General features: G+C 33.9%; 2 protein-coding genes across 10 annotated transcripts in view; both read right to left on the minus strand.

Moving 5' to 3' along the window:
* Window positions 1-5,108, minus strand: part of pals2b (protein associated with LIN7 2, MAGUK p55 family member b) — a 349,623-nt gene extending 344,515 nt beyond the window's left edge. The window contains exon 1 of the mRNA XM_021468024.3: window positions 5,088-5,108. The gene's annotated coding sequence lies outside the window, so the exon portion shown is untranslated. The remainder of the gene's footprint in view (window positions 1-5,087) is intronic.
* Window positions 259-15,350, minus strand: part of tbc1d5 (TBC1 domain family, member 5) — a 42,565-nt gene continuing 27,473 nt past the window's right edge. For 3 of the 9 annotated variants that reach the window (XM_073930637.1, XM_073930638.1, XM_073930639.1), the window contains exons 16-23: window positions 15,070-15,155; window positions 10,989-11,278; window positions 10,759-10,815; window positions 8,140-8,348; window positions 6,160-6,256; window positions 6,002-6,081; window positions 3,360-3,665; window positions 259-1,438 (exon numbers count right to left, since the gene is read on the minus strand). In XM_073930637.1, coding sequence (XP_073786738.1) covers window positions 1,199-1,438; window positions 3,360-3,665; window positions 6,002-6,081; window positions 6,160-6,256; window positions 8,140-8,348; window positions 10,759-10,815; window positions 10,989-11,278; window positions 15,070-15,155 — 1,365 coding nt within the window. In that variant the 3' untranslated portion in view covers window positions 259-1,198. Of the gene's footprint in view, window positions 1,439-3,359; window positions 3,666-6,001; window positions 6,082-6,159; window positions 6,257-8,139; window positions 8,349-10,758; window positions 10,822-10,988; window positions 11,279-15,069; window positions 15,156-15,350 lie in introns of all 9 variants that reach the window. The other 6 variants (XM_073930636.1, XM_073930635.1, NM_001328258.1 and 3 more) reach the window with 2 other exon arrangements.

The raw sequence follows: 15,350 nt of genomic DNA on the forward strand, positions 1-15,350 counted from the left end.
TATTTACCACATGGAAATTTTTAAGTACAGGCGCAGTACTTCCTGTGTTTTGAAAAGTTTTCAGGATAACACATTTTTTAACCGACAAATTTATTTGAATAAGATTAAAATATAATAGAATCCGAATCCGATGACGACTTCGAAGAAATGTAAGTAAATCTTTATTAATCCAGACATTTAGACTGTAATAGCAATTGCCCGCCGCTAGATGCTAAAAAACAACATCAAGATTAAAAGAAAGTAGTTCGTGCACACATGTTTGGATTAGACAAGAGTTATGATTTTTATTCATCCAGAGTTATTAGGATATCAGTATTAGAAACATCCCTCGTGTCGTGTGCAAAACAATACACAGTTATCACGGGAATCAAGACAAAATGGAGCTACTGACAGCAGAAGAAAAACTACAAAGTAAAAGTTTCACATGACTTTGTCTTAAAAAATAACACAAAATATGAAAAGGGCAAACAAAAAAGTACATAATTTAACAAATGACAGTCGTTGACTAAAATTATGATCTTTTTTTAAAAAAAGAAAAAGAAACATACAGACAAAAATAGAAAATGGACAACTGTTCAGGCACTGGTTCATGAAAAATCAATGATGAGTGAGCAAGTGAGCGAATGTTATTATTAGACTGAGCATCTGTCACTGTCCCATCCTTATTACAACACCCACTACTCAAAAAAAAAAAAAGAGAGAGAGAAAGAGAGAGATAGATACAGAGAACTGAAGCAGAAAACAGCTTTTATCTGAGGCAGAAAGTGTTTTTTAAATGTACTTCACAGGATATTGATTTAGGAGAAAACAAAGCTAAGTTTTCTACATAAACGTCTAGGTGAGGTCAAAGCTTTTAGCCGTTAGGGGGCTTTCAAACTAAATTACAGTATGGAGAATCTCATTTGAGCTGAGGTTGCATTTCTATGGCTTTAAATACCACATTTACTGTAGGTAATGGAGCAAAAGTACACAATAAGGGTCTTACAATTGGGGCACAATTGAAGAAAAGAGCCGTCTTGAATTAGTACGTACTTAAATACACAGCCAGGATTACCAGGATTTAAAAAAACAAATAGAATGGAATTTAGTTGGTGGGCAATGGGGGCACATGAGGCAATGAGCCTGAGTTCATATGTGCAAACATCCAGCGAAGTCACTGAAGTGTTGAAGATGCGTCATATTTCAGGGAAATCGATGTTCAAAGGTCAGTAGGGTTAACAATGGTAAAGTCGGAGTCCTTGCTGTGAGTGCTTCCATCATCTGGACTGGAGGAGCCAGATGTGGTTCCCATCAGAGGGTCTTGAAAATCTGCCTTGTTCAGGGCTCGTACGTTCTTAAAGAGTGGAGCTGTGGGGGTTCCGCTTTGCTCCTCATTCCCAGATGGCTCGCCGTCCTTGGAGACTAAGATGTAGTCATCCCAGTTCCTCCCCTCAGACGCCTACAACAAATACAATTGTGTAACAAACATTAGTGTATTTATGATTGTGAATCATTTAAGTCAGTGATACAATTCAAATACATAACATAATGAACTACAATTAAGCTCAAATAAAACACTTGCAGTACTTAAATTTAAGAAAAGGATCAAGTTATTAGAGGGGCAGTTTTCGCCGAATATAGTAACAGATGCATTCAATTTAAGCACAATATTACATTATTTTCAGATGTTAAACAAAAATCAGATGTAAAACAAAAAAAATACACCAATCTACAAACAAAAACAGAAACTAAAACAAAACTAAAATCAAATAACTAAATAAATATGAAACGTAAGATGTATTTATAGTATAGTATAGTATTGTATAGCATAGTATATACAGAAATATCGAAGCACTAAAAATAGAAAGATAAAATAAACTAATAAACTATTAAAATAAACTGAAAAATACTAAAAATATTAAATGAATATTATAAAAGCATAACATACTAAAATAATAGTAGCTTTGAATACAATTCTATTCAAGTCTTCATTGATTAAAAGGGGTAACCCTCTCCAACTCCCCAAAAACATTCTGTAGAAAGGAAAACAACCCTATTAGTTATTTTTATTAAGATGGATTGTTAAGGAATCTCCCTACTACTTATTATGGAATAAGAAATGCATGCAATATGGCCTTAAAAAGTTATATATTTTATTCCAAATCTGAAATATTTGTGTGCAATCGTGGTGTGCTGCAGTACAGTGCATCCGGATAGTCTTCATAGTTTCACTTTTTTCACATTTTTTATGTTTGCCTTATTCCAAAATGGATTAATTTATTTTCTCAAAATTCTACACACAATACTGTGTAGAATAATAATGACAAATGTAAAAAAAAAAAATATATATATATATATATATATATATATATATATATATATATATATATATATATATATATATATATATATATATATTTAAATTGTTGCAAATTTATTAAAAATAAAAAAACAGAAAAAAATAAATACAAGTATTGTCAGCCTTTGCCGTGAAGCTCTAAATTGAGCTCAGGTACATTCTGTTTCCACTGATCATTCTTAAAATATTTCAGCAGCTTAACTGGAGTTCACCTGTGGAAGATTCAGTTGATTGGACATGATTTGAAAAGGTATACACCTGCATCTGAAGGACTCTCAGACCATAAAAAACAAAATTCTCTGGTCTGATGAGACTAAAATTAAACTCTTTGGAGTGAATGCCAGGCATTACGTTTGGAGAAAACCAGGCGCTGCTCATCACCAGGCTAATACCATCTCTACAGTGAAGCATGGTGGTGGCCGCTTCATGCTGTATGGATGTTTTTCAGCAGCAGGAAGTGGAAGAGTTCTCTTGACCTCAGACTGGGGCAATGGTTCATCTTCCAGCAGATGAATGTCCTTGAGTGGCCCAGCTAAACCCAGACCTAAATCTTATTGAACATCTCTGGAGGTATCTGAAAATGGTTGTAGACCGTCACTCCATTAAACCTGATAGAGCTTGAGAGGTACTGCAAAGAGGAATTGGTAAAAATTCCCAAAGCAGGGTTTGCCAAGCTTGTGGCATCATATTCAAAAAGACTTGAGGCTGAAATCACAGCCAAATGTGCATTAACAAAGTGTTGTGTAAGGCTGTGAATACTTATGTACATGTGATTTTTCATTTTTTTTATTTTTAATAAATTTGCAACAATTTCAAAAAATCTTTTTTCACATTGTCATTATGGGGTATTGTGTGTAGAATTTTGAATAAATAAATAAATTTATTTTGGAATAAGGCTGTAACATTAAAGTTAAATAAGCGAAGTACTATGAATACTTTCCGGATGCACTGTAAACCCTTTAAATGAATTATAAAAACATGCCTGTACATGGTCACAAGAATCTGTTTAATCATCTCTAACCTGCAGCTCTGGAGTCATGGGGACATTTTTAGTGGTCAAGACCTTTTCCTCCACTTCCTGCAGCTCTTCTTCTTTATCTGCCATTCCATCTACTTCCTCATGATCATCGAGTTGTTGAGTTTGTTGTCTGCTTGCATCAGCATCAGCATCATTGTCTGCAGACTGATGTACAAAATCGCTGTAGTATTTTAGTGTGCTGTATTGACTGGAGCAGTAATGATCGTCCGCTATGGTGATCTCCTCGTTATCCTCAGACTCCAGCTGACTCTGGTTGAACCGGAGAGCCCCCTTCAGGATGTCTTTAATCTGGAGACAACATGTTAAATAGAGACCTTCAATTATACTTGCATATGAATGCAAGAGGTTTTAAAGTTTTATTTAAAACTGTATTTTTTGCCTTTTAATAACTCTGTACTTTTTTTTGTACTAATTAGGTTGGTGCTTGGCAATGAATGAATTGATAAATAAATAAATGACTGGACATAATAAAAGTAGTCTAAGTTATAAGAAAAGTAATGATTCTAGTTAATTGAAATTAATAGATTTTTTTTTTTCAAAATCATAATTAGTACACATTTGTTATTTTGTGTACTAATTATGTTTTATAATTTGTGTATTGTGTGTACTTAATTATATAGGTCCTTACCAGTAAGTAAATGCATGAAATTATAGGAGTTATTAAATTACATTAAGTGATAATCAAGATAATTAAAAAGTTATAAAAAAAACAACAACAAAACCATTTATTTGCAGAAACTGACAAGACCACTATAAAATCTTCCACGTTCTGTAATATTTAAAATAAATAAAATCTAAAATCTATTTTTAAGGTTTGAGAACATGACATTCTTTTGTTGACCTATTGTCATTTTCTGCAAAAATAATGTCCTAACGTGTAGATACATACTTATTGATTACAAACCCAGAGACTCGAGAACCAATAAACAGTCTTTTAATTTTTCCATATTACTTTAAACACTCACCGGCCACTTTATTAGGTACACCTTACTAGTATCGGGTTGGACCCCATTTTGCCTTCACAACTGCCTTTCAAAAAGGTACTGAAATATTCCTCAGAGATCCATATTGACATGATAGCATCTTGCAGTTGCTGCAGATTTGTTGGCTGCACATACATGATGCAAATCTCCCATTCCACCACATCCCAAACATGCTCTAGTGGATTGAGATCTGGTGAATGTTGAGGCCATTTGAGTACAGTGAACTCATTGTTATGTTCAAGAAACCAGTCTGAGATGATTCCCGCTTTATGACATGGTGTGTTATCCTGGTGGAAGCCATCAGAAGATAGGTACACTGTGGTTATAAAGCAATGGTTATATGAGTTACCGTTGACTGTCTATCAGCTCGAACCAGTCTGGCCATTCTCCTCTGACCTCTCGCATCAACAAGGCATTTGTGCCCACAGAACTGCCGCTCACTGGATATTTTCTTCTATTCAGACCATTCACTGTTAACTTTAGAAATGGTTGTGTGTAAAACATCCCAGTAGATCAGCAGTTTCTGAAATAATCTGACCAGTCCGTTTGACACCAACAGCCATGCCATGTTCAAAGTCACTCAAATCACCTTTCTTCCCCATTCCAATGCTCAGTTTGAACTGCAGCAGATCATCTTTACCATGTCAATATGCCTAAATGCATTGAGTTGCTGTCATGTGATTGGCTAATTAGAAATATGCTTTTATGAGTAGTTGTACAAGTGTACCTAATAAAATGGCTGGTGAGTGTATACAGTAATTCATAGCATTCATATATGTACTTTTTTATTATTTAAAAAATATATATATTTTTTTTGTTATTATAAAAACACATCTTAGATCTATATCTGCAAAAGGGACAAATCTATTCAACTTAGAATTGTTGATAGATAGCACATCAGAAGCAAGTTCAACTCAAGTAATTCACCTCTGTGTGTTAAATGTAAGGTGGAAGTGGAAGTCTACACCCATCTGTTATGGAATTGACCTGTTATTAGAGCTTATTGGTCAAACATTGTTACTGTTATGAGCCATTTGTTTCGAGTTCAGCTAAAGTTGGATCCACTGTCTTTGATTTTAGGTCTTCAGGTTGACATTTGCCTGACAAATTCACCAATCATTTATTTAACATTTTAGCCTTTGCTGCCAGAAAAAAAAATGTACTAATAAACTAGTCAGTGACAAACTTACATCTTTAAAAGGATGACACATTACTATTAGGGAAATGATTTCCATAGAGTTCCTTACCTGTGTCATTCATATTTCCACTGAGGCTTTTCATCAAGTCTGGACTCCCTACTTGTTTTTTTTTTTTTCGATGTTTGTTCAAGCTGTATTTTGAGTTATGGCATGTCATAATTGTATTTATTTGTTTGATCATATTTTTATCTTTATCTATATATTGACTTATTATTATACATCTTTATTATTATAATTATTAATTTTTAATTATTTGAAAAATTTGGAATATGTATCATTTATTTAGTCTTTCTTTGCTTTGTTAAAATAGGCATTGTCTGTTGATTTGTTTCAATGTGTTTTGTCGATTTATAGTTAAAATGTTAAAAAAATATGCAATAAAAACACTTATGTAAATGTCAAAAAAAAGAAAGACTTATTTTAGCAGAGACAGCATTCATACCTGTTTCAGTCCAGCAAGTGACACTAGAACCTCATCTTCCTTCTCCAGATGCTCCTGCAGTATCACATCTTGAATTTTGCCTGTTCATAAATCAAAGCACAATCATTACGATTCCATCAGCAGTGTTTGTTTTGTGACTGACCGGCTCACTGACTCACCTATGTGTGCGTTCATCATCTTGGCACAATATTTACTCATGGCTTCGAGGTCATTAATCTGACCCTGCAGGAACGACACCTGAGCCTCCAGCTCCTCCTGTGTGGAAAAATACATAAACATTAATTAGCACACATACAGGACCTACTGTATACAATACAATAAATATAAGGGGATAAAATACAATTGTATATGGTTTTATATATGGTCTTATATTGTATGGTTATATTTTTTGCAATAAATATAAAAAAAATTCATGTAAAAAATCATTAGATTGAGAAAGACCATGTTCCATGCAGACATTTTGTAAATTTCCAATTGTATTAAATCAAAACTCAATTTTTGATTAGTAATGTGCATTTCCAAGCTCTTCATTTAGACAAATTTAAAGGTGATTTTCTCATTATTTTTAACACAGAGTTGTATATCCAAATATTGTCCTATCATAAAAAGTTTACATCAATATAAAGTATATTATACAGTGGCAATCAAAATTATTAGCCCCCCTTTGAATTGTTTTTCTTTTTTAAATATGTTCCAAAATATGTTTAAAAGAGCAAGAAAATGTTCACAGTATATCTGATAATATTTTTTCTTCTGAAGAAAGTCTTATTTGCTTCATTTTGGCTAAAATAAAAGCAGTTTTTATTTTTTAGGTCAATATTATTAGCTCCTTTAAGCTATATTTTTTTGATAGTCTAAAGAACAAACCATCATTATATAATAACTTGTGTATTACCCTAACCTTCCTAGTTTACCTAATTAACCTAGTTAAGCCTTTAAATGTCACTTTAAGCTGTATAGAAGTGTCTTAAAAAATATCTAGTAAACTATTATTTACTGTTATCATGGCAAAGATAAAATAAATGAGTTATTTAAACTATTATGTTTAGAAATGTGTTAAAATACATCTCTCCGTTAAACAAAAATTGGGAAAAAAATAAACAGGGGATCTAATAATTCAGGGGATTTAATAATTCTGATTGCAAAAAAAAAAAAAAAAAAAAAAAAAAAAAACACTAAAATGGTTGGTGATCAGAAAAATATTTCAATAACTTTAAAATAACCCTATTTTTCTCACTAACGCTGCATGTATTTGTTCAAAAATACAGTAAAAACTGTAAAAATGTGAAATATTATTACAATTTACAAATAGCTATTTTTGTTTTGAAGGTAGTTTCAATTTTATTTATTCTTGTGGAGGGATTATGTCTCTCAGCTGGCCTGGGAACGCCTCGGGATCCCCTGGAGGAGTTGTAGAAGGTGTCTGGGGAGAGGGAAATCTGGGGTTCTCTCCTGAGACTGCTGCCCCAGCAACCCAGCCCCGCATAAGCAGAAGAAAATGAATGAATGAATGAATGATTTAAAGCTTTATTATTCAGCATAATTACTCTTCTTCAGTGACACATGATCCTTTAGAAATATTTATAATAAAATTAGTTTTGAAAACTGTTGCATTTTTTAAAATGTGATCTGATTTATAATAACTCTTTATTGAATTTTTAAATTTATTTTTACATCAAAGAATCCTAAAAAGTCAAATGCATAACACTTTTCCCTGAACTATGAAGCAGGTTATAAATGTTTTTAACATTGTTTATTATCAAAAAACCATATAAAAACTTAATGACTGAGATAATAATCTGACGTTATTACAGCAAATCAGCATATTACAATGATTTCTGAAGGATCACATGACACAGAACAGTAGAGTAATTCAACTCTGAATCACAGGAATCGATTGAATCAATCAACATTCAATACTCTTACTGTATTTTTGATCAAATAAATGGTGAGCATAGGCTTATTAAAAGAACAGGCTTCCAGCTTCTTTGAATTGTTGTATAAATAATACAAAAATGCAGAAGCTAAAATGTAAAAATTTTTATGATACATAAAAATAAGAAAGAATCGCCTCAAAAATTGCAGTTTGTAAACATGGATTAAGTTAAAACATAATCAAAACTTGTAATTCTCTTTACCGCATCCTTCTTGTTGATAGTTTTACTGTGGGACCGAGAGCGACTGATATTAAAGAAAGAGTCTTTCTTTGTAGCAGAGGAGGGTGGAGATGATGTGCTGGAGTCCCGCCCCCTGGACACAGGTAGAGGAGGGGATGACATTGCATGGTCCCGACTACAAGACAAACTCTCAGTGCTGGGAGAGGAGCTAACGGTTCTGGAGGAATGGCCTGTAAGGTAGACATAAGAGGAACAGTAAAACTTCTCAGACAGCCTTTATGCCATGTAGATATACATATATTAGCAAGGTAACAGGTAAGAAATAATAAAACATTACACTGCATCAGGGTTCAACACTAAGAATTTTGTCTACTGATCCGACCGGGCCAGTTGTTTAAATTTTTACTTGCCCTGGCAAAATTTTTACTGGCCTACCAAAAATAAATAAATAAATAAATAAAGAGAAGTTAATGGCTATTTTAACCACATATTTTAAATAATGTGTCAAAACTAATGTCTGTGGATCTAGTATTTCAATACTTAAATGTTAATAAATGAATAATAAACTAAATCCAAAATGTTACGCAAACAAAAAGAGTAGTGTGGAAAATGTGGAGGTATTTTATTGCAGTTCAAAATTATTCAACAAAAGGTGGCTGACTAGTAAAACTGATGGCAAATTGTGCAAAACATCACTTCATTTTTTTGTTTTATTGTTCCCATGTAAATGTCTGCTTCCAAGATGTTAGAAACAGATATTTTCTTTTAGCCTTATAACTTGATGTTGCCACCATGCTGCCATTTCTTTGCTGTACTGGTTGTTATCAGGTTATGTTAAAAACTGCATGCTCAAAACATCAAATCACATTAGATGAAACAAAAAGCAATATGGTGTTTAAGACATCACAGAGAAGATAGCATTTAAAGACTTAAAAGCACAAATTTAAAATGCAAGCAATTGACAAATAGTCACAGTCAAATTAAACTTTAGTGCAAGGCAGCACTGTCGCAATTGGGCCAGTAATGATCCTGTCTATTGTCCCAAGTGTCTCTCATGCTGGCCCTGGGCCACCGGGCAGTCCTTATTGTTGAGCCCTGTGCATGCAGCAGTTCACAGAAAAAGACAAGTAAAACAAAACTTGCTTTGGAAAACAGCAGGTTTTTACTATGAGGATAAAGGGATAGACAGAAAGCTTAATTACAAAGTGAAAAGGTTTTGAGTTTAAAACTTAATAATCAAAAATAATTTCATCAAGCAAAAAAGCAATAAACTGATCAAAAGTGACAGTGAAAATATAGTTATACAAAAAAACTTTCTATTCATAAAAACATCCTTGATAAAATGTCCTTAATATTAAGCAGCAAAACTGTTAAAAAAAAAAAAAAAACTGAATTCCAGAACATTTGGATGGTTTTAAAAATGTCAAAAAAAAAAAAAAAAAAAAAGATTATGCAATTTGTTGATTTTCTTGAACATTTATCTGATTGTCAAAAGTACAAAGACAAAATTTCTAATGTTTTTAGCAAGCAAACAAATTGTATTCTGGAAATATTAACAAATGTTCATTTTGATGACTTCAACACACTCCAAAAAAGTAGGGACAGAGGCATGTTTAATACTGTGCCACATGGATTTTCTTTTAATACAATGCTTAACCATCTAGAAATTGATGATTGCAAACTGTTAAACTTTTATAAGCTATTTTTTGCCCAAAACTTTAAATACTCAACATACAGTGGTCATTATTAAATAATATATTAATAAAAAATATATACTAAATATATTTATATATTAAATATAAATAAATTAATAGTGCAGTGGGTTGCGCTGCCGCCTCACAGCAAGAAGGTCACTGGTTCGAGCCTTGGCTCAATTAGTTGGCATTTCTGTGTGGAGTTTGCATGTTCTCCCCGCGTTTGCTTAGGTTTTCTCCGTGTGCTCTGTTTTCCCCCACAGTCCAAAGACATGCGGTACAGGTGAATTGGGTAAGCTAAGTTGTCTGTAGTGTGTGTGTGTGTGTGTGTGTGTGTGTAAATGAGATTATATGGGTGTTTCCCATACATCCAGCTGAAAGTGCATCCGCTGTGTAAAACGTGCTGGATAAGTTGGCGATTCATTTCACTGTGGCGACCCCTGATTAATAAAGGGACTAAGCCAAAAAGAAGATGAATTAATTAAATATATTCGTTTCATCTGTTTCTTCTTTTCACAATGGCCCACACATTTATTCATTGCATATTAAAAACATCCCTTTTTTTGGAATTTGAGTTGTAATAATAATTAAAAATAAATACAATTAAATAATAGTATTATTATTAATAATAATAATAATAATAAATTCTTGGGCACCCTTTGTTCACTTCCTTGGAATAAATCAACCATCATTTATTCCATAAATTTTTAGATGAACTGTTTAGATAAACTTTTTTTAAACTGATATGCCAGCAGGTAAAAAGCAGCATAAAATATAGAATTATATTAGATTTATCTGAACACAGGCAGACATGCAATGATCACACAGCAGACAAATCACAGTGAAAGCATAAAGAAAAACAAAACAAAAAAAGATCAATTAAAATCCACTTATACAGTACACATGCATCCTCTGATGCTGTTGTTGTTGTCATGGCAGCAGTTACCTGTGATATCAGAGTGAATCTGCGCAGGGAGAGAAATCTGAGATGCTCCACATGAACCTACATCTAACAGACAGCAGAGTAAGGCTACAACACATCTATTCTATGTACCTTTTCTCAACTATTTACATAATCCATGCACGCTGAAATATTGATTAACTTTTGCATGTATACGAGTAAAATTAACAAATAACCAAAGTAACCAGAAAGTGTAAAGTGGAAGAAGATCTCACCTTTGCTGAGGTGCACTGGCATACTTTCAGACTTCAGCAGTCGGTGCTGATGCTGCGTTTGAGGGAGTGGCTGTGATTTCATCTGGGTATTTAAAGGGGCAGGGCATGACGGAGCCTCGGTCAATGGGCGTGATGCTGGAGCGGGAAGGGGTGGAGCTGATAATACTTCACTGTTAATTGGAGAGATGCCACCGGAGCCGCCTCCCATCGGTGCGATGAGCTTCCGGCCGAAATTAAGAAGAGAACTGGATACTTTATTAATATTGAGAGGAGCTGCTTTAGTGCTAGCCCTAAAGAAACAAATAAATGTAAATAAATCATTCTTAATTTATCATTTTTTAAAATTGAAATGATACATAATATAAAGTCCTATGCAAACGTTTGGGCGCCCCTGATAATTTTTCATAATTGCTAGCCATGGCCTGCTGGCTTTTCAAGTGAGCAAATTCATTTGGATATATTTTATACCCTAGGGAAAAAGCAACATTTCTGTTCTGTCATAAAATTTATTTTATCAACAGATGCAATGCAATTTAAGTCAGGACAGAAAAAACAGACCAGTGCAAAATTTTGGGCACCCCAGCAGAATAATGACATTAATCTTTTGTACAGTCACCTTATGCTAAAATAACAGCCTGTAGATGCTTCTTATAGTCAAGGATAAGTCTCTGATTTCTTGCTGAAGGCATTTTGGGCCATTCTTTCTTGTACAATTTTTCCAGTACAGGCAGATTTGATGGGTGCCAAGAATGGATGGCCCTTTTCAAATCAATCCATAGATTTTTGATGATGTTCAATTCTGGGGACTGGGATGGACATTCTAGAACATTGTATCATGTCTGAGCATGAATTCCTTGGTAGATCTGGAACTGTGCTTTGGGTCATTGTCCTGCTAAAACATCCAACCCTGTTGTAACGTCAGTCTTTTGACTGATTTCTAAACATTATTTTTCAGAATCTGCTGATACGGGGTGAAATCCATGCAATCTGACATGGTTTCCAGTACCTGGGCTTGTCACACATTTGCACAGCATGATGGACCCTCCATTGTATTTTACAGTACGGAGTAGGTTCTTCTCCTGGAATGCTGTGTTCTTGTTCTGCCATGTAAAGCACCTACAGTTGTGGCATCTGTCCACAGTATATTTTTCCAAAATAATTCAGGCTTGTCCAGATCAGCCTTTGTATACCTCAAACAACTTTTCTCATTGGCAGAATGCAGAAAAGGCTTCTTCTGCATCACTTTCCACCTTCTGTTCTTTGTGAAGAGTGCGCTGAACTATGGAACTATGTACAACGACATTGTCAGCAGCAAGATGTTCCTGGAGCTCTTTGACCATTCTAACCACTGGTCGACTTTGCCTTGCAGATATTTTTCTTGGCCTACCACATATTTCTTTCACAAGAACTGTTTCAGAGGCCTTCCATTTTCTTACTATATTTATGAATGTGGAGATAGAGACTTTAAACCTTTGTGATAGCTTTTTCTATTTTCTCCTTATTCACGTTGATGAATTATCTCAGCTTTTAGGCCATTAGGAAGATCTTTTGGTTCAGGATTGGTAGAGCTACGCATCGATGAATTTGCTTTTTAGTGTTTGCACTCTCAGTAATGATTTTAAACCACACTGAACTGAGCTAAACTGAACTGAACTTAAACGGTAAAAACTGAACTGCCCTGATCCAGTTACTATGACCATATATGTGAAGCTGCTTCGACACAATCTACATTGTAAAAGCGCTATACAAATAAAGCTGAATTGAATTGAATTGATATTTGGGGTTCCCATGTTGCTACTTTCTGATTCATTTACATTTTCATTTACATTTAATCATTTAGCAGACGCTTTTATCCAAAGCGACTTACAAATGAGGACAAGGAAGCAATTTACACAACCAAGAGCAACAATGAATAAGTGCTATAGGCAAGTTTCAGGTCTGTAAAGTCTAAGAAGGGAAGTATTAGTAGTATTAGGTTTTTTTTTTTTTTTTTTTTGGTACAGTTAGTGTGATATTCAGAGAGGCAATTGCAGATTAGGAAGTGAAGTGGAGACTAAATAGTTGAGTTTTTAGTCGTTTCTTGAAAATAGCGAGTGACTCTGCTGTTCTGATGCAGTTAGGGAGTTCATTCCACCAACTGGGCAGATTGAGCTTGAGCGTTCGCGAAAGTGATTTCTTCCCTCTTTGGGATGGAACCACGAGGCGACGTTCATTCACAGAACGCAAGTTTCTGGAGGGCACATAGATCTGCAGAAGCGATCTACTAGTAGAGAGTTACAGTAATCCAGTTTGGAGAGAACAAGAGCTTGAACAAGGAGTTGAGCTGCATGTTCAGATAAGAAGGGTTGGATCTTTCTGATGTTATAGAGTGCGAATCTGCACGATCGAGCAGTTCTAGAAATGTGGTCAGAGAAGTTTAGTTGGTCATCAATCGTTACTCCAATAAGGAGTAACCAATAAGGTGTATTATTGTGATTCACAATAAGGAGAGCACAGCTAGCAATCAGCTATCTTAAATATCCTTTTTCATTATTGGTTGCACATGTGTCAGTATTGTTAAGGTTCACTGAGTTACTCAAATCAATGTTGATAGCAATCAATCAGCATTAAGTGATTACAGGTTTTGAAATCCACACAAAAGAGAAGGTGCCCACACTTTTGCACAGCCTAATTCTTAGTTTCAATATAATTTCACACATCTCAATACTGCTACACTACATATTTCAATCTAAAAAAACATGACATTATCTACTTTTCTCAAGAAACCACAAGGCATTTCACTGTGATTTTCTCTTATAAAGAAAAAGCACATTATTATGCAGCCACAGAGGGGTGCCCAAATTTTTGCATAAAACCCTATGCAGTTGAAGTCAGAATTATTAGTCCCCCGTATATTCCGTATATTCGTATATTCGTAAATTTCAGTTTAATGAAGAGAAGATTTTTTAAACACATTTCTAAACATTATAGTTTTAATAACTAGTCTCTAATAACTGATTTATTTTACACACTTCTATACAGCTTTATATGGCAATATGCGCGCACAAGCGGAGCTACGCGCTTGCGGGTTTCCGGGCGCACGCAGTAGAAAACATCTCACTGTGAGAGTTGTGCGTGCCTTTCAGTGGAATGTAAAGAAAAGATATGTTAGACGAATTATTATTAAAATGATTATGTATGCATGACCGCAGATGGCAACAGTTCATCTAAATAGCTGCTTACCTAATATAAAGCTTGAACTTACATTAGACATGATAACAGTGAAATCATGGTTATTCTTCAGACTATATAATCGTACAACCAAAATCTATAATTGTTGCATACCAATTGTTATGCAGTTTAAAACATAACATTTGAATGTGTCTGAATGTAGAGGAAGCCTACTTAAGCAGTGCACTGCTTTTGTTGTGCTCTGAAATACAACATTTGCAACAAAAAATGTTTGTTGAAGTTTATTGTACAATGCACTGATGTTATGTAGTTTCAAAATACAATACATTAACATTTTATTGTATAAAAAGCCAACATGGGTGTCTTAAGGAGCAAAAATGTACAGCATATGGACTCTTATTTGCAGTTGTGTCATCACTCAGATAGCAAGTTAATTCTCTCCGACCCTTCGTTTGGGATGCTTTTCATGAACCGGCCCCCATGACAAACTAATTGAATAGCCCTGGCTTAAAGTGACATATAGATGTTTAACTGGGCAAGTTAGAGTTACTAGGCAAATCATTGTATAATGATGGTTTGTTCTGTAGACAATCAAGAAAAATATTCCTTAAGGGGGCAAACAATATTGTTTTAAATAGTTAAAAAAAAAAAAAAAATTAAAAACTGCTTTTATTCCAGACAAAATAAAATAAATAAGACTTTCCTCCTGAAGAAAAAATATTAAAGGAAACACTTAAAAATTCTTTGCTCTCTTAAACATCATTTAGGAAAATCTGTAGGGCTAATCATTTTGACTTCAACTGTATTATTTATACAGGAACAAAGTTAGTTTCTTTTTTTTTTAAATAATGTTGGCATCAACGCATATAAATAAATAAATGTAATCATTTAAAAAAATTATGAAACATACCGTGTTTTGTTAACCAAGTCAGCCCCACGAGTCTTGTAGTAGTCAAGGTTTTGCTGGAACTGGTAATTTACTGGTCGTGGATTATTCTAGTAAAAAAAAGACAAAAATAATAGGTTTGATATTTCTATAGTCCTGTACTTTTAGCTGTGTGTTGTGTTACTACACAGTTTACTATGAACAATACATTAGTTCCAGTATTTAATAATCTTTGCTAACTTAATTAAAATCATTCATTGTTGACTCAGTGCATTAACTAATGTTAACAAGCACAACTTTACATT

This window comes from Danio rerio, chromosome 19 (genome assembly GCF_049306965.1).
Source record: "Danio rerio strain Tuebingen ecotype United States chromosome 19, GRCz12tu, whole genome shotgun sequence".
Taxonomy (NCBI): Eukaryota; Metazoa; Chordata; class Actinopteri; order Cypriniformes; family Danionidae; genus Danio; species Danio rerio.